Below are 25,771 nucleotides of genomic sequence, written 5' to 3'. Positions count from 1 at the left end.
GAAAGACGCTCTGGCACTTCGTCAAAGACCTCCTCTCTTGTTTGGAGCAAGGGGGAGGTGTCATCTGTAGTGGCAATGGGGAGCAGACAGCATCCTGGGAGTGAAGACTTTTAAAAATAAATAAATAAATAATTCATGTCTTTATTGTTCACGGCTCCCAGGTTGGGAACCACTGTGCTAGAGGGAAGATGGAGACTGCTGATCGAAGCTGACTGAGTACTGGTTAGAGCACATTATTGTCCCTACTGTTTTATAATGTTACCAAATCTTACCTAAGGGGTCAAATCCAAGAAAGTAGGAATGTCTCTCATCTCCCTCACACGTGTTATGGGGTTCTACAGGGCACCATATTATCTCTGATGAAGCTGTTGGGAGCTATCATGAGGAGTTTTAGGGCAGGATGTCACCAGTACATTGATGACACCCAGATCCATTTCTCCGTAACATTTGAGTCACATGAGGCCATGCAAGTTTTCGACCTGTGCCTGGATGCTGTGGTGGGTTAGATGAGGGCCAAGTAACCTGTGCTTAAATCCTGGCAAGATGGTAGCACTGTGGCTGAGCAGTTTCCATGGCTGGTGATAAAACAGTCGCCTGTTCTAGATGTGGTTGCACTTCCTCTGTAAGAACAGATGTGTAGTCTGTGTGGGGCTACCCTTGAGGCTGATTTGGAAAAACAGTTACACCCGCTATTTTATTGACTGCTCCCTCAACACTTGTCTTCATAAGTGAAGTCTAAGCGGGCTCAAAGAGCCCAGCAACACCTGGCTCTGCAGCACAGTCAGCCTCTTTGTAACTTTGCCATGTACAGTCAGCAAGCAGTTACAAAAGAACCATCAAACTAATTTTTGTCCACTCCATGTCTCCACCCATAGCTAACTGGGGTTTTGGTTGGTGGAGGGGAGGGAGAAGCACATACTCTGTAGGCACAAGGTTTTGTTTTTTAAAGATATGCTGGGAAACACAGTAGGATTTCTTTGGGTGAAATTTTATACAGTGGCAAATGGCAATGAAACCCTAAAGGGGAAGACAACCAACCTGTTATAACAAAAAAGGCAAACTTACTACAGCACACAGGAGGACAAAGACCATGCAGCCACAGTCACTCACACTTAAGAAAACAGACATGGGATGTGAAAGCACATGTCTGATCCAGACCAAGACAGGAAACGGACAGGGGGGAGGGGAAACACAAAGACAAGTTTAGTGTCTGCACTTGTATCATTACTGTGTGCACTGTGGGAAACTACACATACTTAAAGGCACTTGTTTTGATTGATGTGTAAACAGGTGTCACAATCCAGTGGGCAATGCTGCAATACAACATTACTTTAAATATACAGTTGTGCAGAGTGAGCACTCTGGTGTAGCAAAAGCAGAATAAATTAGTTTCAGTTTAAACTATGCTTTAATGTGAAAGAGCAGCAGGCTGGTGCAGACTGCTCAAAAGATTGCTTCTCTTTGTAGTGTGCCTGTGAGGAAACAAACGAGAGGCTAGCTTCATGTTGCACACAAACCAGTAACAGAAGTAATACAATAGCAGAGTTGGAAGGGGCCTATAAGGTCATCGAGTCCAACCACCTGCTCAATGCAGGAATCCAACTTAAAGCATATTTGACAGGTGGCTTTCCAGCTGCCTCTTGAATTCTTCCAGTGTTGGAGAGCCCATCATCTCCCTATGTAATTGGTTCCATTTTTGTACTACTAACAATTAGAAAGTTTTCCTTGATGTTCAGCCGATATTTGGCTTCCTGAAACTTGAGCCCATTATTCCTTGTCCTGCCCTCTGGGATGATCGAGAAGAGATCCTGGCCCTCCTCTGCGTGACAGCCTTTCAAGTACTTGAACAGTGCTCATATCTCCCCTCAGCCCTATCTTCTCAAGGCTAAACATGCCCAGTTCTTTCAGTCTCTCCTCATAGCGCTTTGTTTCCAGTCCTCTGATTATTCTTATTGCCCTCCTCTGAACCTGTTCCAGTTTGTCTGCATCCTTCTTAAAAGGTGGGGTCCAGAACTGGGCACAGTACTCAAGATGATGCCTAACCAGTGCTGAATAGAGGGGAGCTAGTACACATGATTTGGAAACTATACTTCTGTTAATGCAGCCTAAAATAGTATTTTCCTATTTTTGCAGCCACATCATATCAGTGATGCCAGAACACCATTTAGCAAAATTCTGCTTTTTGGAACTACTGAACCAAGAAGGGTGGGTTCAGTATCATCCTGACAATCCTGAAGATGCCTGATGCTGAGTTACTCAATTTCCTCAGCAATGACAATGCAAGATGCATCCAAACATACGATCCAGGACTTAGTTTTCAGCACAGATGCTTAAGACTTTGAATATATAAAGAATTGTAAGTCTGCCATTTGGTATGCCAAAATCAAATCAGACCACAAAAGTGCCACTTATTTGCGGGAGTTCACTTTTTCCCCCTGTAAGGCTTACTTTCACTCAGCTCAGATTTCAGCTGATGCCCACTGAATATCTTTGGTAATAGGTAGATACACACAAAAAATAATCTAAAGATCACCTGTGTATATATGGACCAGGGTAAATTGAAGGTATGGAGCATTATATCTTGTATTGACCTTTATATAATTCACCAAGGGCCAAGTTCATCCTTCCTTTTCAGACTTCTTTAGAAGGCCAACCAGATGAGTTTAAGATCAGATGGCTGCTGGCAGATACAGATACATTCATCACTTATAGGGTAGCCTTGTTTGCCCTAGCCACAACAAAGATCAGAATGGCCTTCCTGAATTACACCAGTGCTAAAAGCTAAGGAGAGCTCAACTGAGTGTGCTCCTACTCTAAACAAATGTAGTAAACTCTTATTACTCCTAATTGTAGTTATAGGGTTTTATCCATGATATATCAGCAAATTTAATATTTTATACATGTTTTATAAATATGTTCTTTTGTATGTTTCTCCATATTGTAATGGCCATTGGCTAAAATGTACCATTGGTATCACCTGAAGGGTGATTTTCTTAGGTAGTCCGACATCACGTGGGATATAGCGCCATCTAGCGTCTGAAGGCAAGAATGGATCGAAGTCAAGACCTGGGGCATCAAGCCCCTCCCACTCCAGTTCATTCGTGACGAGACCGAAGTGAGAGACATATCTGAAAAGACATAAAAGGCCAACGGGCCTAACAGCAAGGAAACAGTGTCCCAAAACATGACCCAAAGATCACAAGCATATTAAACAGGTCCAAATTGGTCTTGACTTGGTAAAAAAGTTTAAATATTATAACACTGAAGAATAATAAGTGGTAAGGTAGCAAAAAACCCCAAATCCTCCAAAAAGGGAGGGCCGTGATGTCGGACTACCTAAGAAAATCACCCTTCAGGTGATACCAATGGTACATTTTCCTTAGGTTGTCCGACATCACGTGGGATGTACCAAAGCAGCCCCTAATAGGGAGGGACCGCCTCTTGGCTACTTAGCAGAGATAACCTGTTGTAAAACACGCCTCCCGAATGAGGCATCAGCAGAAGCGTAACGGTCTATCTTATAATGAAAGAATTTGGGGTAGACCATACAGCCGCTCTGCAAATCTCTGCTAGAGGAGCATTGGTTGCGAAGGCAGCCATAGTGGCAGCTGACCTAGTGGAATGTGCCGTTATGTTACGAGGCACTGGCAGCTGAAGGGACTCATAGGCCAATGCAATACAGGCATGCAACCAACAAGATAACGCAGAGCTAGACACCTTTTGCCCCAGAGTACGCGGGTGAAAGGATACAAATAAGGAATCCGTTGACCGTATGTCCTGGGTGCCAGACAGGTAGGTCTTGAGGGCCCTCCGGACATCTAGCGAGTGCCAGGCCTTCTCGAGTGGATGAACAGGATCCGGACAGAACGAAGGCAAAACAATGTCTTGGTTACAGTGGAACGCTGAAATGACCTTGGGATGGAAGGAAGGATCTACACACAGTACCACTGAGTCCTTATGAAAAATACAGAGATGGCGGGCCGAGGACAGCGCCCCCAACTCTGAGATTCTTCTCGCCGAGGTGATCACCACGAGGAACAGGACTTTGAAGGCCAAAAGACGTAAAGGCACAGATTGAAGGGGCTCAAAAGGAGGGCGCTGCAGGGCTTGCAGGACCTTCCATAAACTCCACGAAGGAAAGCGATGACAAACTGCTGGTGACAGTAGGACGGCCCCCTTCAAAAAACGTTTGACCAGTGGGTGTGAACCCATAGGAATAGTAGGAGACGCGACGGAGAGAATAGATAAAATGGTGGCGTGGCGGCGTAAGGTGTTAGGTTTCAGTCCCATCTTCAGGCCTCTATGTAAAAATTGCAGTAGATGTTGAACCTTGGCCTGAGCCAAAGGGTACGCCGAGCTACCACCTGTGAGGCTAGAGCTCGCGCTCCCAGCTGGGTGGCATCCAGTGTGGCGTCAGCTACGAAGGCTGCTGTCTTGTGTAATTTTACCAGGCCCTTGCGGAGCTTGACAGGGTCTGGTTCGGGATCATCCAAGAGTTCTTCTAGCCACATCATAGCCGCTCTTGAAAATATGGAAGCTGAAGCAGATGCCTGAATAGTAAAGGCAGTAGCCTCGTGGTTTTTACGCAAGGCGTAGTCCATGCGGCGTTCAAAGGGGTCCTTTAGTTGTGATTCCCCTTGCTTTGGAAGGAGCGAGCGCGAAACCAAACTGGAGACTGGCTCGTCGATGCCTGGAACAAGCAAGCAATTCATAAAGTCCGGGTCCAGTGCATAGAGCCTTTTGGCCGTAATGGAAAAGCGGCGTGCCTGCAGAGGATGATCCAGCTCTTCCTTGGCCAGTTTGCCAATGGGGTCCGGCACAGGAAGGTAATGATCCAATTATTTTGGAGACTTAAGGACTTTAGCCCCTTTCATGGGGGGAGTGGTAGATTCAGGCTGTGTAGTTTGAAGGCCCAATGTGCCCAAAGCTCTGCGAGATAGCGGAAGAAAGTCGGCCGCATCAAATAGACGATATGAGGTGTCCTCCTCGAAGTCTGCCTCATCACTCCACTCATCCCCTTCGGCTTGAAGAGAATAATCTGGGTCCTCCAACCCAGGGATGTCATCTTCAATCCTGCCTCTAGCAACGTCAAATGGGTTGGGCGAGGGGAGCGGTACCACATCAGAACAGCCACATGGGGCTGGGGCACAGGAACGGTGCTGTTCACTGTGCTGAGTCAATGGGGCTGTCTGGACTCTCGACTGATCTGAGAAGAGGCTTAGGATATCTTTCAACTGCATCAGGAATTCAGGAGACAACTGCAGTCCTGGGACAGAGGCAGGTAGTTGCCCTGATAGCGGACCAGCAGGCGGTTGTGTTTGTGGAGGAACAGCAACAGTGGGCTCACTGGTCTGGAGCGGCAGGCTGGATTGTGAGTGGCAGACCCCAGGCTGGTCAGGAAAACCCTCGAAGTCATCCTCAGATGACCCAGCTGGAGAGTGAAAGAGTGCTGTCAAGTGCTCTTGGTTAGCAGCTTGAGAATGTGGCACAGAAATGTAGCGTGTGTTTTTGGTGGCACTGAGGCGAGACAGGTGTTTAGTTTTAGCCACGGCCTTGGAGTGCAGCCTGGGCAGTGTTTGATTTGCAGACTTATGATGCAAGGACTTGCAGGGTCTCTTAGCTGCTGCTGAATGTGTATCTGAGTGTTGATCCGCCATTCTGAGTGCCCAGCAATTATATATATATATATATATATATATATATATATATATATATATATATATATATATATATATATATATATATATATATATGTAAATACCAACACATGCACAGAGGTGGGGGGTGCGGTGCGGCAAGGGACTTTCACCAACACACGGTATATATAACACCAACACACGCACAGAGGTGGTGGGTGCGGTGTGGTGGAGTACAATCACCAAAACACGCAAAGAGGTGGGGGGTGCGGTGTGGCATACAGTTCCAATATGCAGCTGCGGCGCAGATAATTTCAAGGTGCAGTCTGAATATGCAGTTGCTGTGCAGAGGCACTTGTTGTAAAAATAAGTCCTACAGGCACTTGGATAGCTTGACTAAATAACTGTACAAACAAGTGAAGGAGAACAGAAAGGGCGGGAAAAATGGACAGATCAAAATGGCGCCCGCAAAAAAGGGCGGGAATTTCAATCAAAATGGCGGGTAGGCAAGGGCTCTAGTGCTCCAAAAGGCCTATAATGGCCGCGGTAGGAGTCAGGCAGACAGATAGGGGAGGAGGAGCAAGAGTGAGCTCCAAGCGCAGCAAGTGACGTGCTTTACAATAAAGGCTGCGAACTGGTAAAAAAGAGCCAGGGGGGGTCCTTGTGATGTTCCTATATTAATGTATATATGCTAAGTATTGTTGTTTAGAAGATACATGGTAAGTGGAGTGAAAGAGGAGGGGGAGTGAATGGGCAGTAGAATGCGAGATGATTGGCTGAGTGTTTAAAATGGCTGAACGTATAAAAGGAAGAGTGAGAGTGGAATCTGGGGGGAGAAGAGAAAGAGTGGGTTGTTTGGTGGGTTTGAGAGAGTGGTTTGCCAGGAGAGAGTGGAGAAGGAGGGGGGTGGAGTTCGGATTAGTATTGAGTAAAACCATATGCTTATGTGCCTTAAGAAGAAATCTTGTTAATCTTGTTAGCTTTGTTATCTTTAATAAATACTTAATTTGGTTTACCAAAGGCCTGACCCTTGGCTAGGGTTTCACAGACCAGAAGGGAGGGTAAGGTAATGACCAAGGCTGAAGGGGAACTGTAACAAATGGTGGCAGCGGTGAAGAGAATAACAATACCAGTATTCAGAGTCTCTGGGAATACTAGTATTAGGACGTGACTGGTGGTTGCCTAGCAGGGGGATCTGTTGAGATCTGTGCTAGAGCGGGGAGAGAAACAATAAAAAAGGACAGTCCGGACTGGTGGAGTCCCTGGTGGTGCCTAGTGACAGGCAGTAGCCACGCGCAGGTAGGAACCTGACAGGGAGAGCCAGGGAAGGGCGTCACAGTCCTCCCATGGCCACCTGAAGAGCCTCAAGGCAGAGAAATGCCAGCAGAGGAGCCACGAAAGCGAGCTCCAACCGCTACTTGCTACGGGAAGCAGCCGCCTTTCGCCGCAGCCCAATAGCAGCCCTTGCCGAAAAAATGGTTGTTAAAGGAGCCGCAGCCGCGGCTCCCTGCGAGGCAAAAAATAACAAAAAAGGCAGCAGCCGCCGAACAGCAGTTGATAAAGGAGCCGCAGCTGCGGCTCCTGGCAAGGCAAAAAACAATTAAAAAGGCAGCAGCCGCCGAAAGCAGTTGTTAGAGGAGCCGCAGCTGCGGCTCCGTGAGGCAAAAAACAATTAAAAAGACGGCCACCGCGTGAAGGTGGCGGCAGGCAAAGCAAGGGCTGAAGAGAGAGTCACAGCTGCGGCTCTCAGAAAGGCTTGCCCAAAGGGAGAGGTGAACCCAACAAAATCGGTCATCGCCTGTGGAAGGGAGACTGATGGAGAAAAAAAAACAGGGAAAAAACGGGCTGAAGAGAGAGAGCCGCAGACATGGCTCTCAGGGAAGGCTCGTCTCAGAGAGACGGGAGCCAAAAGGGAAAACGGCAACCGCCGGATTCCCCAACAAAGGGACTAAAAGGGGGAGGCAAAAATGAGTTAAAAATAAAATCCCCCCCCCCAAAAAAAATAACATCCCAGATATATAAAGAGAGGGTGGGGGAGAGAGGAAACAAGAAGAAAATTACAATCCCACACACTCCAACTTAGCTAGCTAGCAGATCCAAAAGCCTCGAACGAAGGAAGGCAAGAATGAACTGGAGTGGGAGGGGCTCGATCCCCCAGGTCTTGACTTCGATCCATTCTTGCCTTCGGACGCTAGATGGCGCTATATCCCACCCGATGTCGGACTACCCAAGGAAAACAGTAACAATAAAGTCTGTACACATAGACACTGTTGGCTCCTTCTCACCTGCAGTATTGCTGAGCCAAGTATTCCCCATCTTATGACTGTGCATTTGGTTTCTTTTTCCTAGGTGTAGAACTTTGCACTTATCCATGTTAAATTTTATTCTGTTTTCAGCCCAATACTCCAGCCTATCAAGATCATTTTGAATTTTGTTTCTGTCCTCCAGGGTATTATCTATCCCTCCCAATTTTGTATCATCTGCATATTTGATAAGCAGTTTGTTTTGGGAGAAATTAACCATATATGGAATGTATGGAATGTGAAACCAGCCTCTGGTTTGTTTCCTCCCTGGCACAGTGAAGAAAGGAGTGGGGGAGGAATGAGATGCGGTCTTTTATTTCCCTTGTCTTTTAAAAAGTTTTTATTTATTTGCTCAACAAAAACAAAAAACAAGATGTGTGAAATACAAATATAATAACCAATAACTTTTTCATAGTTCTTGGGCTTGGTACAATACTATATAGACTTTAAATTAATATTATTTGCAAAATTAATAACTAAATCATGTCTATAGTACTGCTGCTGCTACTTTATTTTTGACCTGATGACTTGCAGTAAAAATCATGCAAATATCACAACTGATTATTAAATTACAGGAATGAATAACAGAAAATAGCTTTTTTTCAAAGCATTGCTTTGTTGTTATTCTTTTTTTTTAAATGATATCCATATGCAATCTTTTGAGCAGTGTGTACAAGCATGCTTCTTCTTCTCATTAAACCAGTCTAAAATAAACTGATTTAATATGATGTGTGAACCAAGCCTATATTTTACATGCTTTTTCATATACCTTCATTTTGATCCTATAGCTCAATATCATTTCGACATCTTCACTTGGTTTTGTGCAAAGCCTAAGCCTCTTTTGGAACTTTAGAAATAAATTATATGCCTACCTTCTGAAGAACTCCCTTACAGTCATGAGATACAACCAGGTTAGCCAGAAGATTAAAAGTCATCTGCTGAATTATGCAGTTCTCAGCTGGAGTTTGAGAAGCTAACTTCACAATGCTATGCATCAGTGAGTTTCCAGCTGCAGTTCTTTGGGCTGTCTGAAGAGGAGACAATCCGCCGCTTGCCACACACAGAGAACCACAGCCTTCAAAGATTGAAATGTTGTAGTTAAACATTAGGAAAAGCATATATTTTCATAGTTTCCATACAAACATGTATCTTATCAATTTCTTTTAATTGATAAAAGGTGCATTTTCAAAACAACACATCTAATGAAAAATTAAAGTATTTTATCAATGCTTCATTGTTTCAGCATTTATCAGCTTTCTACTGGAAATTCCTGTTTCAAGCTTCTTCACAATATGAAAAATAATATTTGGGTCAGTTAAAGTAATAAAAATGTTTGACATATGTAGATATGTAGCTACATTCCTTATATACAGTAGAGGAGTACAGTTAGGATTTTTTTTTTTAAAGAAAACATGAATAATACTGGTGATTATGCAGTGTTCCTATCAATTCTACTGTTAATTTACCCTCTGGGTATAAGTATTTATAAATGCAGATAGCCCATGGGGAGTGGGCAGGAGTTTGAAAAAGCAAATATTAAAATAGTGTATATTCTAAGACTGCTTAGAACAAATCACATGCTGTTAGTTTTCAGCTATAAGTTGGACCCGCAACAAAATATTATAGTTTATCCTCTCCTCCTAAAAGGAGGATTTCTGTTCAGGGATCTAGCCAGCCACTTGCTGTAAGCAGGGGATTCCACCACCACCATTTCCCCCCTTCTAACTGACCCCCTCAATATTTTATGGCTACTGAGCATGATCAATCTTCATCAGGTTGCTTTGTCCTCTTACTTTTTTTTTTTTGTATTTTTATACCTTCAGGGTTCCCCTGAATATGCTGACATTTTTTCATTGGCTCCAGTCCTGTTGGCACTCACTAACTCAGGTTGGCATTAGAGGGAGCGATTCATGATTGTTACAGTAACACTGGATGCATAGAAACAAGTGCTTTGTCAAACAACATGTAAGTATAGAATTCACTGGCACAAGGCATAGTAATGGGATTAGACATTCAAGGAGAATATACCTACCAGATGCTGTTAGATGGGATGGCTAAAAGTTCTCAATGTTCAGAGGCAGTATCTCTAACTGCAAGATGCTGGGGATAAATGGTGTATGTCTATGTGTTGTGTATGTGTGAGTGAGTAGTCTTTATGCAATTTGTGAATACGTCTGAGAAACTTCTGCACTGCCACTGCTTGAAAACAGAATGTGGAGTAGGTGGAAAGTTGGTCCAATCCAATCTTAAATGCATTTTGGATGAATCTACAAATGTTATTAGTGATAAATATAATTTATCTTCATGAAACTCTTTGATATAAAGACATTAATAATTTTCTATGATCAAATGTTGGAAATCTAACCATGTACAACCTGTTAAATAAAAAGAGCCACTAAAATAAGCCACTTGAGGCTTTGGCAAAAGGCAACAAATAAATTGAAAATATAGTAAGATTTCTTAAAGAGATCACACACATGTACTTTTTGCACTGTTTGAGCATCAGTATCGTTTAATTATAACCCAAGCAATTAAGGATGCTGAAACATGCTCATAGTGGTTTCTTGCTCACATAAAGGTCCTTCTGTGCTTTGTAAGAGACTCTTTTAAAATGGGAACTGCCCCCCTCAATAATTCCTCAGTTTGGCTCAGAATAAGCTGAGCTACTTCTGATCCCCTTCCTCCAAATCTAGAAGCATTTCTGGTTATTCCAAGCTAAATCAGACACTGTTGTACTTCTGGATATCAGGAGAACTGAGAAAGCTACATTTCCAAGTGGTCCTGATGCCTGGCTTGCTACCACAGCAGTACCAAACTCTGGAAGTGTGTGAGGGGGAAGAAAACACACAGAATGCACACCCCTCCTTCCCACAACTGAATATAAGAAAAAAGGTGGATGGTTGAAACATACAGATGGGTAAGGTAGGGTTGAAGTGAAGTTCTTCTCTGAATCAGATTAAAATCCAAACCAGAGAAAAACCTATAGATCATAATGTTCATGTCATATTTGAGGTAAGCATTTTGAGTTGCCAAGGAATTACAAAATTTGGAGACATGCCTAGTAGTAATAATTTTACACGGATACCTTTTTATAGCGGAAGGCCTCAGCATGTGCTGAGAGCCATGAGGAACCTAATTTGGCCCCTAGCCATGGCAATGACCCTAAATGCTATTGCAGGCATGCTCAAGGGAATGGGCATGTCTAGTAGAATCCATTTATTTTCTTTGAACATGCCATACCACATTACAAGCTGTGTTTGCATATTCCTTCAGTTTAAAGGGAACCATTTGAAAAACAGAAGGCAGCTGATTGAGAAAACAAGTCTAAAGCCTACCCCAGGCATGCAGGACCTTGGACATGCATGGCTCTTTGGATCATTGTCTAGATATATAATTTAAACTGCTTTAATGTTTCATAAGACTATCAACAAATTAAAGCTACATCTGGAATGATATGCACAGCAACACATCTTGAACCTATTCACAATACAAATGAAAGCTTTTGTGTCTCCAGTTTTATTGATGCTATTATATTTTGTATGTTGTGTATACCTTGCTTTATGTTTATGAAAGTACAGCCTATAACTATTTAAATAAATAAATAAAACACAAGGCTGTTTTTAAACATAAAAAAATCATTTGCAATGTCAGAATCAAATTTTCTACTCTCTCCAATTAAATGTTCAGTTTTTATATACTCTAACTAAAGTCATCATAAGTAGAAATAGAACCACCAACCTCTTATCTGATTATAGGTTAATGTGAAAAATTTAACCACAGGAGACAAGAGTTGTTCATGCATTTACATACTGCAGAACTCACCACCCACATTAGAAATTCAGCATTGCTATATACAACTGACATCCTTATTTGAAAAATAATCGCTACCTGAAACTTTTATAACTTGAGTTTCTCCTGTGCTGGAACTATGCCAAAGCCTACTAATGGTATTCTTATTATACAGCCACAAAAGTGGATGTATACTATAGCCAGCGTGGATTTTTCACATTCTGCAATGTTAAATTGAAAACACCCCCATGCCATTCTGCTGCTTCCCATAAGCTCAGTTCAAAACAAAATCTTACAAAACTTATAGTCCTGAACGGAGAAACCCTTGCTTAACAGCCCACTACGTTTTCATAGCAATACACAAAACACTCAGAGAGAATTGAGAGTTCAAAGTTAAAACAAGAGAAAAAAATCCAGATCCCTGTTGGACCTTTTTCTGACAGTGGTCTCATAATTTGTTGAAATTAAAAATCAGAGTACAACACACAGTACCTGTAGTCCTATCACTGACCTTGCCCCATACTATGACCTTCATCTTCTGCCTTTTAAAAGTTAAAAAAAAGCCTGGCTGATTTTTAATTAATTTAAGAAATTTAACATTGGAGTCTATGATAGCGCAAGCATGCTCAGTAAGAACCAACTGTCAGTGTTCTAAAAGCCAGATTAACAGGTGTTTGGCCTGGCTAATCAGGGGGTCACACCAATGCCAAACATTTAGTCCACTTTAAAAAGTCTTGGCTTCCCCCAAAGAATCCTGGGGAGTGTGTTTGTGGAGGGTGCTGAGGGTTGTTAGGAGACTCCTATTCCCCTGACAGAGCTCCAGTGGCCTGAGTGGTTTAACAGTGAGCCCCTCTTCTGGGGATTGCAGTTTGCTGAGGGGGAATAGGGTGTACGTTCTTAAACCACAAGGGTTTTTTTGCCTACTAGTGAATTTAAGACCTAATCACACTGAGTGTAGGTAGAAAGGTAACACCAATTGCTTGCTTCTCCATACAGATTCAGTCACTGTACATTTCAAGCAAGTCTTATTAATGTCACAAAAGTATTGGTGATCGATAGAAAGCTGGTTGATCAACAGAATGCATGTAATGATGCTGTGTAGACAATTGTACTGGTATTGTTTAGTGTTTATTCCTAAATGTTCAAAATACATTTGCTTGCTATGAGAAGAAAAAGTGGAGACACATGAACGGAATAAATGCTATCAAAGGGTAGCCACATTATATACTAACTTAATATCTATCCACTGCTTAAGGAGGTAGGCATGCATGCTATTTCAGTTTTCCAGTCATATTTGAAAGAGGGTGTGAGGTAACTTTCATTTGGCTAGCACAAGGGCAGTAAGAGAGAGCCACGTGAAACAAATGTTAACAGATTACTCATGTAACTTTTCTTCCCTCCTTGCTTTTACTTGGATAATTGTTTTAAGGTGATTTGCAGGATAGAAAATATTCTCAGTGACTATACTAACAATGTGGAACACCTTACCGCAGGAAGCATGTATGACTTTCATGTGGTTGAGAAGACTTCAAAAAAAAAAAGCAGGCTTTTCCTTTCTAAGTACTTAAGGTTTTATTTAATGGTGGTGTTTTCTCTGTGGCAAAAATTGGTATTTTTTGTACTATTTAAAAGTGTTATAAGATGGCCTGAGTAGTGTAGAGACACTAGAAGGGTGGAACTGATATTTCTACATAAACAAACAAGTCAATAAAAGTGAGAAACATCACCTACCTGAAGGATAGTTTGCAGTGTAGACACAAAGCAGATGCAGAGCTGTTTGCATCAATGAGTCATCCATTAAAAGCCATGGCCACAGAGAGTGTAAGATAGAGATAAGGTGAGTTCCAAGGGCTGCTGCCTGTCAGACAGAGACAAAAGGACAGTGTAATACTGAAAACTACTTTCCTAAGAGAAATTGCAAATAAAAGTTAAAACTCTCACAGCTGATGAACAACAGTAGAAGCATATGGTACTTGAAGCCCGCATTTTGGACCTAGCATCAGGGCCAGCAACAGGACCCTGACCTGCCTTGCATGCATGCTTAAATTGCACCTAGTTGTGCCACCTCTTGCGTTGCCACTTCAGAATGCATGCCTGCCGTTACCCAAGATGGTGGTGAGAGCTTGACACCCTCACTGCCATCCTAGGTGATGGGAGGCATGCTCATGAAATGTGCTGCTGCAGCAATGCAAGAGGTGGTGCGACTGGGCCTATTTAAGCGCTTGCTGGCTGCACATGCTTGTGTGGGTAGTATTGCCTAGGAGAGTGGAGTTGCCATTCTGTATACCACACCACTGTCCAGTTGTGATTTGCAATCATGCCCCATGACCGAATACTGGCGGGATCGCGCAGAAGGAGCTCCACCCAGCCTCAGCCCCAGGGGCCCTCTGTCATCTGCAGGTGCCCTTGGTCAGTGCCTGACCTAGCCGCCCGCTGGTGCTGGGCCTGCCAGTGTGGGAATGCCATTTATAAGCTTACCAAGCTCAAACACCACACAAAGTATAAGTTCAGATTTGAACTTATACATATAAGTTCAGATTTGAACTTGAAAGAATAAAGTAATAGCTGAAAGTGCCATTCACATTCAATAAATAGTCCCTACCTCATACACCCTTGAAATAGTTGAATTTACAGACAGTAGAATTCCCTGCATGTAAAGACAGAAGAAGGGTTGTTTCTGAAGCTTCTGGGTTGTATCCAGCTACGTTTTACTTAGAACAGACCCACTGAAATTAATAAACCGAAGTCTGTCATATCCATTAATTTAAATAAGTCTACTGTGAGTAAGACTAGCACTGGATTCAAGCCTTTGTCAGCTACTGTATTCCTGGTGCTTGGGAGAGAGGCCTCCACCTACATTTTCAGTTGAATTTTGCACATCTCCCCATATTTCTTACTTTGCAGCATTCGTTTCGAAAGAAGCAATTTCTTAGGAGCTGCATGACAACCTTTAATTCTTTGCCGAGGTTATCATCCTAGTGGAACAAAAAAGGTGATTTAGCATCAATATCCAAACAGAATCGACTTTATATGACATATATAGCACTTTTTGTTTTGGACTTGTTTTACCACATTGCAATTGCACCTGACCACTTTGTCTTTTAAAATGCTGACATTCTGTCTGTGGAAAAGATTATTGAATTTCAATAAGCTCTTCTAATGCAGCAAAGCTCTATCACAATAAAGGAAGAGCGATACAATATGGAATCCATAATATATGCTACATTTTCAATCATAGCAAATTCACTGGATGACAATAAAAGGGTTTGCTCTCAAAAGAGCAACAAGAAGAGTGGAAGTGATGAACTGGGTGGGGAAAAAAACAAGCATCAACTTTCAAAAAGGCTCAACAGAAGTCTGCCCTTACCTTTGATACACATATGCAAGTACACGTTAGTGTAATCCTCCTTTAAATGACTTTAAGCAGTATTTACTTCTGAATGCTATGTATGCTCTACTAAGTATATTTGAAGAAGATATCTGCATGTTCATACAACTGGGTTTCATCACTCCTTGCACAGAAGTCTGACACTGACCAATACAATATATTGACTGATTACAATGCCTTCTAGATGTGCATTGTGTGACAAAATAAATATTTTGCATGATTATGTGTTCTTAATCAGCATGTTTATGCTTTAAACTGGATTAGGACAGATTAAGCCAAAAAAGAAAATGGGAGGGGGAGGAGTGATGCACTTACAACGAAAAGCCTGTAAACTGAGAGCCAACCACTTTTTTTTTTACAATAATTTTTATTCAAATTTTCATAAAACAAACAAAACAAAATCATAAAACATTCAAAGACAAAAAACAAAACAAAACAAAAATGATTAAACAAAAAAATAAAATGTTGACTTCCCATTTGTCGCAGATCAGTTATAGGTCTACAATATATAACAATCCTGTCTCTTAAATTATATTATAAAATCACTTTCCTCCAGTAGTTATCTTAATTAATCATCAAATCTCATAAACATTACTTTATTCTTTCCACAAAAAGTCAAAGAGAGGTTTCAATTCTTTAAGAAATATATCTATCAATTTTTCTCCAAATAAACATGTCGATTAACCCATCTCGTTAATAATAATAATAATCTTATTGTCATAACCATAGTCCAAATAAACATATTGATTAATCCATCTCATCAAAATCTGTTAGGTCCAATAATTTCAATAGCCATTATTCCATTATCCATATTAATTCCATCTTCCATCTTCAATAGTCCTGTTAAGTCCAGTAATTTCAGTGTCCAATCTTCCATTATCAGTATTCCATAATAATCTTGCTGTCATAGCCATAGTCATATAATAAGAGTCTGATGGGAATTTCCTCTATCCCAAATATTTTCTTGCCATCGATTCTGAATAAGTTGCTGAAATATTGTTGTAAAGTCATATCTCTGTTCTTCTTTTTTACAAAATGCACTGGCTCATCTCTTGAGAGTTTTTCCATTGTCACATGGCTGCAGTTAATTCCATAGATTTTCTCTATATCAAGCTCCATCACGTCATTCCAGTCCAGAAAATTATCCAAGCCATTGATAACTTTATCTCTAATATCTTCATTAATTTCTTCAGAGATAACGTTAAATTCCAAACAGTAGATTTTATTTCTAATATCCATAAACTCCAGATCTTTTTCCAATTCCACATTTGTTCCAATCTCCAGGGCTTGTATCTTCCCTTTATTTTTTCTTTTCTCATCTCTGATCTCATTCTCCTCTCTCACAGGATCCCCTATTTCTTTAAGCTCCTGCATCATTTTGCTCAGTTCAATTTTCAGCTCCTTACTGCCCTGTCGCAGGGTTTGTTTCGTTATCTCAATCTCATCCATTATTTTCTGAAACATAATTACTTCCAGATTCTCAGCCACTTTCTTGATTGCCATTTTTAAAACCACGAAAACAAAACAAAACAAAAATAAAGAAGAACCACTTCTTATTTCAGCAACAATTGGGTTAATATTCTAGGCTTGATGACATCACAGTATAAACAGAGCAGCCTGCCTTATCTCTCTATGTTCAAGAATACAAAACAAATTTAGTTCCCAGCATCAAAACAGTTAGTGGCGTTGTGAAGAAGCAGATTCGTCAAAATAAAATAGACCAAAAAGAGAATAGTCCCAGACAATATAATGTTCCAAAGTTCATATTTTTTATTTTTTTCTCCTCGGAATAGAAATCCCTCTTCTGTTTATATCTTTAGAATGCACTTCCAGGACAGCTTTTTGCAACAGAAGCAGAGATAAGCTGTTAATTTCGTGAATAACAGAGAAGAGTTATAGCTCACCCAGAAGTTCTTTAAAGCTGATTCATTTGACAAATCTCTTTTTGCTGCAACAATTTAAACCAAGTAAAAAAAAAAGATAGAAAGAAGGGTGCTTGCCTGTTAGTCCGTTTTCTCTTTGAAGAAAAGATAAATGTGTCGCATTAATCAGATAGAGCTTGTTCGGAAGTCCGTCCGGCATTGCTGGCTGGACCTTTTCTCATAAATTAATGAAATCCAGTCCTCCCAACAAAAACAGGCTTTTGAGGTTGATCTCTACATTTCTCCCTGCCCGGGAGAAATTTCATCAGTCAAAAAAAAAATGTTCTGACTGATTTATATCTGAAAAAGCTTCTTCTGAGGTGGGAGCCCATCTCAAAAGCAGGCACAAGCGAAGTCACCCTTCCTGGAAGTCTCGAGAGCCAACCACTTGTTGAGTAAGTATCCTATTGTATGTGGACTCAGCAGAGCATCATATTTTCCTATATAATAAAAAGCCCTCATGCAGTCATGATATATGGGGTGCGCTGGCAGCAATACTGGAGCCAGAACTGGCAGCCCTCCAGACCATGGAGGAGGCAACTCCACAGGAGGCTGCGTAGGCCATGGCAGCAGCACTGTAGGAAGCCAAGCTGCCACCAGAGGAGGCCACAACAGCAGCGGAGAGGCAGCTCCACAGGCTGCGGTGCAGAGGAGGTTGTGTAGGCTGTGGCAGCGTCACTAGGAGAGCATGGCGGTACCAGAGGAGGCCACACACATTGCAGTGGGTGGGAAGTGTTGACCATTGAACCGCACTGTCATTGAGTTTGTTTTCCATCAAGTCTGAAAAACTTGTCTTTGCCCAGTCTGGGAACGGACAGCCAAGGCCGTTGCTATGGTAACCATCGTGATAGACTGGGAAAAGTTCTAGCAGCTATCTGTGTTAAGCTGAGTCTTCTGTGTATTGCCTCTGAACTGAGAGGTTGTCTTCTGTGTTTACCTTTGGAGAGAGATGTACCAGAAGGGGGGTGACTGAAGAAACTCTACATGTATTTACTCTTAAGCCTTTGGCCGTAATGTCTTAATAAAGACTCTTAACATGATCTAATGCTCTGAAGAAGTTTCTTGCTCAACTTAACTCCAACGTAATGTATGCTGTTTCACGCAACAACGCACACACGTCAACAGGGTTATGGGCCCAGATCCACAGCGCATTACACGGGAGTAAGTTGCTGGTCTGAACAGCAGACGGAGTTCCAGAGGGCAGCTTGATTGATTGTACCAGACAGAGGTGAGCAACATGGCTGTAAACCTGTCTGGGGGAGGCTTGCCAATGGAAAGATTGACGGAAAAGAATTATGGCAGCTAGAAGATGAGGATGCGGGCTTTGCTGATAAAAGAGGATTTATGGGACATTATAGATGGACCACCCCCAGCGGTATTAACTGCGGCCTGGAAGCGCAAAGATCAGAGGGTGCAGGCTTTTATAATCTTGGCTCTATCGGATTCTCAACTGATGTGTGTGAGAGATGAGCCGTCGGCTAAACAGATGTGGGACGCGTTGCAGGATTTGTCCCAGGAATGGCAGTGGAGGCAGGAGGCAAAGGAGAAAAGTGCCGTGCCGAAGGAGACTGTCGAAAGCAAACAGGATTACAAGCAGCAATGGCTGAAGGCTTGTTATGTCTGTGGGGCCCGTGGGCATCTTCAAAGAGACTGTGCAGTCAAGCGCAACTCCAGGGACGGAGGCTTGAAGCAGGGAAGTGTGAACTTTGTTTGTAAACAGAAGCCACAAACTTTAGCACCTGTTGACTGGATTGTTGACAGCGGGGCAAGCCATATATTAATCAAAGACAGAAGTTTGTTTTACACTTCAGAAGACGTGCAGGATTTTGTGCAACTAGCTGATGGATTGCAAAAGATTGTGGAAGCCCGAGGTCTGGTGAGATTTGACAAGTTGGGAATACTGTCAGATTGTTTGTTTGTACCAGAACTGAATCATAACATGTTGTCAGTCAGAAAACTGGTGAATTCTGGGTATTGTGTAACACTTGATAGAGGAAAATGTTTTGTGCAGAGAAGAGGCAAAGTTGTCTGCCAGGGATTCATGACACAAGGGCTGTTTAGAATGTCCATGGGTGTGAAGTGTGCTGATGCCTTGAGTTTAATGGGGCGGAAAGAGAATGACAGTCAGGGCTGTAAACAGACTGCTGTTGTGACACCGTCGGCATTAACCATTCAAATGAAGCACGTGGAATGTGCGGAACCAACCTCATTTAATGAAATTAGGCTGATGCCTGAGGCAGAGAAAAATAAGTGGCAACAGGCCATGCAGGAAGAATTGAAAGCCATGGAACAGAATGGCACGTGGACATTAGTAAAGTTACCTATGGGGAAAAAGGCCATAGGTTGCAGATGGGTGTTTAAGAAGAAGAAAGCAAGTTCCAGGGAAGTACAGAGGTACAGGGCATGTTTGGTTGCCAAGGGATTCACCCAGCAGCATGGGACAGATTATGATGCTGTTTTCGCCCCGGTTGTGAAACATGAGTCCATTCGTGTGCTGCTGAAGCTGGCAGCGATGCAGAACATGAGTGTAAATCACTACGATATAGGGACGGCATTCCTACATGGTGATTTAAGAGAGGAGATATATATGGAACTGGCTCCGGGTTCTGTGTCAAAGGAAGGGTTCGTGTGTAAACTGCATAAATCAATATATGGACTGCGGCAAAGTGCACGCTGCTGGAATGAGAAATTGGACAGAGTGTTGCATGGAATGGGATTCCAAAGATGCAAGGCAGATCCATGTGTGTATATAAAGAGACAGGGGATGAAAACCATGTTCTGTGCAGTTTACGTTGATGACATCATGTATATTTATCATGAGCAGCAACAGGAACGAGAATTTAATGAGCAACTGGGCAGGCAGGTGGACACAAAGAATTTGGGGCCTGTCACACACTATTTAGGCACGGATATTGTGCGTGCAGAAGACGGAAGCATAACATTGAGTCAGGAAAGTAAAATAAATCAAATCATAGAAGAATGCAACATGACAGAATGTAATGTTGTGAAGACACCAATGGTTGTGGCATTTCAACAAAACGTGCAAGAGACACCTTGTACAGAACCTGAGAAGTACAGGTGCATAATAGGGAAATTGCAATATTTGGTGAAGGTGTCTCGCCCAGACATATGTAATGCAGTCAGCATTTTAAGCCGGAAGGTAGAGCATCCTTCAGAGGCTGACTGGCAAGGGATTAAAAGGATAGTGCGTTATCTGAAAGGCACGAAGACAAAGAGTCTGGTTTTGTCAGGAGCAAAGACAGGAGGTCTTGAATGTTTTGTGGATGCAGATCATGCAGGGGAGCTGAGCAGTCGTAAGTCAACCTCTGGCATAGTTGTGATGTGGCACGGGTCATGCATTGACTGGAGCAGCAAGAAACAAAATGTGGTGGCAACCTCAAGTGCAGAAGCAGAGTATGTGGCTCTATCACAGGCCTGTAATGAGCTACAATGGTTCGCAATGCTCATGCAGGAGATAGGCATTGATATGCAATTTCCGATTACTGTATATGAAGACAATCAGACCTGCATTAAGATGGCCACATCAGAAGCTCATACCATAAGAACAAAACATATTAGTGTCAGATACTTTCACGTAAGGGATTGTGTGCAGCAGGGGTTCGTTAACCTTGACATTTTGTGACACTAACAACATGGTGGCTGACATAATGACCAAGCCTTTATGTGAGGAGAAATTTGGCAAACTGGTGACAAGGCTTGGAAAGTTTGATTGAATAAAGTTCTAGCTAAATGTACAGAGATGTTTTGAACTGTACTGAAATGTAAGCTGTATTGCAAGATGTATTGGAGAAATGTATTGTTGTTATTGTTCTAATGAGTTACAGACATGATGGGAAAAAGGGGATTGTTGACCATTGTACCGCACTGTCATTGAGTTTGTTTTCCATCAAGTCTGAAAAACTGTAGCTAGGGGGAGTTATGTCTTTGCCCAGTCTGGGAACGGACAGCCAAGGCCGTTGCTATGGTAACCATCGCGATAGACTGGGAAAAGTTCTAGCAGCTATCTGTGTTGAGTCTTCTGTGTATTGCCTCTGAACTGAGAGGTTGTCTTCTGTGTTTACCTTTGGAGAGAGATGTACCAGAAGGGGGGTGACTGAAGAAACTCTACATGTATTTACTCTTAAGCCTTTGGCCGTAATGTCTTAATAAAGACTCTTAACATGATCTAATGCTCTGAAGAAGTTTCTTGCTCAACTTAACTCCAACGTAATGTATGCTGTTTCACGCAACAACGCACACACGTCAACAGGCTGCGGCCTGGGCAGGTAGGAGGGTGGTGGCGGAGGTGGCGGCAGTTTGCAAAGGCCCAACAGTCAAGGAAAGCAGGTTGGGATGGGGAGTGGGTGCCTGGGCGTGGTGGGTGGTGAGGGGGAGTGTATGTGTGCACATGTGAGACAGAGAGAGAGTCTGTGTGTATGTGTACATGCAGCCACGTGTATGCGTTTGGGGGTGCCTGTGTGTGCTTGGGGTGTGTATCTGTGTGTTTGAAAGTACCTGTGTGTGTGTTTGGGGGTCCATGGGATGTGTGTTTGGGAGTGGGTGTTAGTGAACGAAGCGAGCAGGGGGCTCTGCCCCCTAGTGATCAATATAAGAATTGAACTAGAGTTCCGGAACTGAGATATGCAAGAGTTTTAACATGCAGCCGTGAGACTGGAGCTTTCCATTTTGCCACTACCTATTCAATGAAGCATCTTAAGTATTATGTAAGAATTAGAGTGGGACTACACATTGTCACAGTAAATGTGTGGTCTCAGATTTTGCAACTGCTGAAGCAACACAAATATGGAATGAGACATGTATGTATGGAAGAATCAGTGGGCAAGAGATGCTTAATCTGTATACGTACCAGTATTTCCAGGAAATGCTCCTACAGGCATTTCTCTCCCAGCCCTCAGTTTCAGGGCTCAGCTGGATAAAAGATGTCCTAGGTAAGAACATCTCCTCTACTTTAGGCAGGATTAAAGCACCTAAGGCTAAAGCTGGTGAGAGAGTATGATTTTACCCTTATGATTGGACATTCAAAATCCAGTGCAGGCACAAACCTTTTGACAAACAGAACAAGTACCAAGAGGGTTTGTAAGGAAGGAGGCAGTCTCTCAGATACATGGGCCTAAGTTGCTTAGGGCTTTATACACAAATGTAAGCACCTTAAACTGGACCCAGAAATGATCTGGCAACTAATGCAAATGTTTTAGAACAGAGATTATACGAGTTCTAGAAGAAACCCCAGCCAGTAATTGGACCAGGTGAAGTTCCTGAGTTGTCTTCAAGGATAGCCCCAAGTAGAGCACATTGCAATAATCCCATCTCGAAGTTACATGACCATGGAGTACTGTGGACAAGTGGTCTCAGTCCAAAAGGGACTGTAGCTGGTGAACTAGATGTTACAAGAAATAGGCACTCCTACCCACCAAGGCCACCTGGGTCTCAAGTGACAATGCTGGACCCAAGAGTACCCCCCCAAGCTATGAACCTGTTCCTTCTAGGGGAGTGCAACCCTATCCGGAGCAGGCCATCTTCCCATCTACCTGTGTGAGTCTCTGCAAGACCTGCTCCCTGCATTTCTGGCTAATTTCCACCTGGTTTGGAAGGGCGGGGCCCTGTCTCTCTCCAGCTACAAAAGCAGCAACTGCTGAAGGGGCCAGAGACTGTGTGTGTGTACGTGCATGTGAACCTGCTGCTCAGGATGTCTATAGACTACTGGGGTTAGTTGTTTTTAGTTGTTTTTGGGGTCAAGATTTAATTTTGGAGATTCATTTTTGCTGTTATTTGGACTATAGCATATTTTTGTTAGACACTGTTGTGAAGTGTGTGGGGATTGCTTAATTGTATATTTATTGAGATGTTTTTATTAGTTTGTTGTTTATTATTATTGTTTGGCTACTTATTTACTGTGTATATTTATATTTCTCTGTTGTATTATTTCTCTGTTGTACACTGCCCAGAGAGCTATGCTAGTCGGGCGGTATAGAAATCTAATAAATAAATAAAATAAATAATCTCCTGCACTCGAGAACCTGGAACACATAGTACTTCTGTCTTTTTAGGATTCACTTTCAATTTGTTGGCCCATATCCAGCCAATCACTGCCTGCAAACACCTATCTAGCACCTCAGCCACCTCTTCCAACTCAGACGGGATAGAGAGATAGAGCTGGGTGTCATCTGCATATTGGTAAGACTTCACTCCAAATCTCCTGATGGCAGCTCCCAGCAGCTTCGTAGAGATAGAACCACTGGCTCCCTACCTGAAGGGTAGTTCTGTGTTACTGGTCAGAAACTCATCAGCTTAGGTTATAGCTCCACCTTGTGATCACAGGCAGGAAATACAAGTTGAGGGAAGTAGGTCACTGCCAGGATTCCTCAGTTCATGTCCTTGCCAAGCTCAAATAGGTCAAAGGAATAAACAACCATGCAATAGTCGAGGACAAAAGCCTACTTCCCTTAATTGAGGATTACATGAGAACCCCAGATAAACAGGCAAAACAGGAAAAAGACAGCCACAAGGGTGGGGCTGATGAGTTTTTACCAGCAACACAGAAGTACCCTTCAGGCAGGGAATAAATGGTTATTTCTCGTGTTGCTGGTGAACACCGCCCTGAGAGCTTTCTGCTATAGGGCGGTCTAGAAATGTAATAAAATAAAATAAAAAAATAAAAAAATAAAAACTCATCAGCTTGGGATGTTCTAAAGCTTCCCATGTAGGGAGGACCATATGTAAAAGGCTGTCCATCAAGCAGATAGAACCCTTCAGCTAAAGGCCACCTCTGCCGAAGCATACCTGTCAATTTTATAGTGTTTGGTGAATGAACTGGGCGATGCCCAAGTGGCCACTCTACAGATTTCCTCCAAAAGAGCATTGGCTGACAGCGCTGCAGAGGTGGCAGCAGCCCTCGTAGAATGGGTGGTAATTCTAGTCGGGATTGGCAATTTCTGTGACTCATAGGCAAGTGCTATACATGCCCTAATCCACCTTGAGAGAGTAGGGGAGGTGATCCGCTTCCCCAAGGAGGGTGGAAGGAGATAAAAAGAGAGTCCATTTGTCTAAGGGCTTTTGTTATATTAATGTACACTTAAAGGGCCCTTCTAACATCAAGTGAATGCCGTGCTCTTTCGAGGGGGTGGGACAGACTTGGGAAAAGGTAGGAAGGATTAATTCTTGCTGTCTATGGAATCTAGAAAGTACTTTAGGGAGGAAAGAGGGGTCCACGCAGAGGGTCACTCTGAATGAAATATACAGAGCTGCTTAGCCACTGATAAAGCATTTAATTCTGAAATCCTACAGGCAGATGTTATCGCCACGAGGACAAGGACTTTCAGTGACAGAAGTCTAATGGAAACCTTACTGAGGGGCTCAAAGGGAGGTTTCTGTAATGCCCTGAGCACCTCATGAAGATTCCAAGATGGTTATCTATGCACTGTAAGAGGACACTTTAAGATCACCCCCCCTGAGGAATCTTTTCAATAGGGGGTGATGGGATATAGGAGATACTGAGGATAGGAAAGCTAGAGAGGATATAACTGCACCCTGCTTCTTCAGGGTGATGGGCTGGAGGCCCTTTGCAAGACCAGCTTGGAGAAAGGCTAGAACGGTGGAAAACTTGGGGTTGTGTGCAGAAAAACCCTTGGAAGAGCACGAGGATGTGAAGGTCTTCCTTGTTAAAATGTGGATTGTAGAGAGACGCCTGGATGCTAAGACGGTGTCGATCACATCAGCATTGAGGCCAAGTGTTGTTAGATGTATCTGTTCAAGAGCCAGGCTGTCAGCTGGAGCCAACTGGGATCCGGATGATGTAGAGGGCCTTGTGATATGGCGGTAGGAGCAACAGCTACGGGCAAGGGAGCTCCACCATGAACAGCTTTTATAGGGTATTTTCTCCTTTTTTGGAGGTTACAACGCATTGGAAAATACAGGGCAGCCTCCCCCCTTCTTATGCCATCACCCTCGGACCCGAACTGGATGCCAGCTATCAGTGTGACCCAGAGACACGATGTGAGACTCCCACCTATGCTAGGCCGCTGCCGCCGTTTCTTGTTTGCCAGGCTGGGCTGGATCCGGGGGTGGGCGGCGGCCCTTTCGGCAGGCCTGACGCCACGGCCTATATTCGGGAGATGACATTGCTGGCTGCGGTGATTTTCCAATGTTTGCTGGGATTGGGGCACACCCCTGCAGCCCCTGCCATTTCGACATTTGTTCGTTCCACCTTGTAACAGCTGCGTTGTTGGTCGCGTCTTCGTGGGGCCTGTTTATGCCGCCCCCTCGCTGTTTACTACACTGGACGCTGGATGCTGAGAGCGAGAGGAGGTGCCACTTTCGGTTTTGCAAATGATGCACCTTTTGGACTATACAGGCTAGAAGCCTTATTGAACCTTAGTAGCTTTTACCTGGTTGTTTTAGTTTTATTGCTTGGTGATTTTTTTTGATGTTGTGATGTTTATATATCTTTACTTTGTACATTGCTCAGAGTGACTGGGTCTCCAGCCAGATGGGTGACAAATAAATCACATAAATAAATAAATTGTGATATCAGGTCCGGACATTGTGGCAGCCTCCACAGAGGGGACACCGCCATGTCCAGAATGTCCAAAATCAAAGGGTGCTGAGGCCAAAATGGTGCTACAAGAATCCCTGTGGCCTTTTCCTCCTTGATCTTGCGAAACACTTGTGGCAGGATTGGGATTGGAGGAAAAGAGTATATAGCCGTCCTGGGGG

General features: G+C 43.1%; 1 protein-coding gene across 3 annotated transcripts in view; it reads right to left on the bottom strand.

The window, feature by feature from the left end:
* The window catches only part of RTTN (rotatin), a 202,479-nt gene that overhangs the window by 11,440 nt on the left and 165,268 nt on the right, over positions 1-25,771 (bottom strand). For all 3 annotated transcript variants that reach the window (XM_061594628.1, XM_061594647.1, XM_061594639.1), the window contains exons 43-45: positions 14,626-14,703; positions 13,460-13,586; positions 8,812-9,014 (exon numbers count right to left, since the gene is read on the bottom strand). In XM_061594628.1, the coding sequence (XP_061450612.1) occupies positions 8,812-9,014; positions 13,460-13,586; positions 14,626-14,703 (408 nt within the window). The remainder of the gene's footprint in view (positions 1-8,811; positions 9,015-13,459; positions 13,587-14,625; positions 14,704-25,771) is intronic.

Source organism: Rhineura floridana, chromosome 1 (assembly GCF_030035675.1).
Source record: "Rhineura floridana isolate rRhiFlo1 chromosome 1, rRhiFlo1.hap2, whole genome shotgun sequence".
NCBI lineage: Eukaryota > Metazoa > Chordata > Lepidosauria > Squamata > Rhineuridae > Rhineura > Rhineura floridana.
This window is presented reverse-complemented; position numbering and strand designations above follow the sequence as displayed.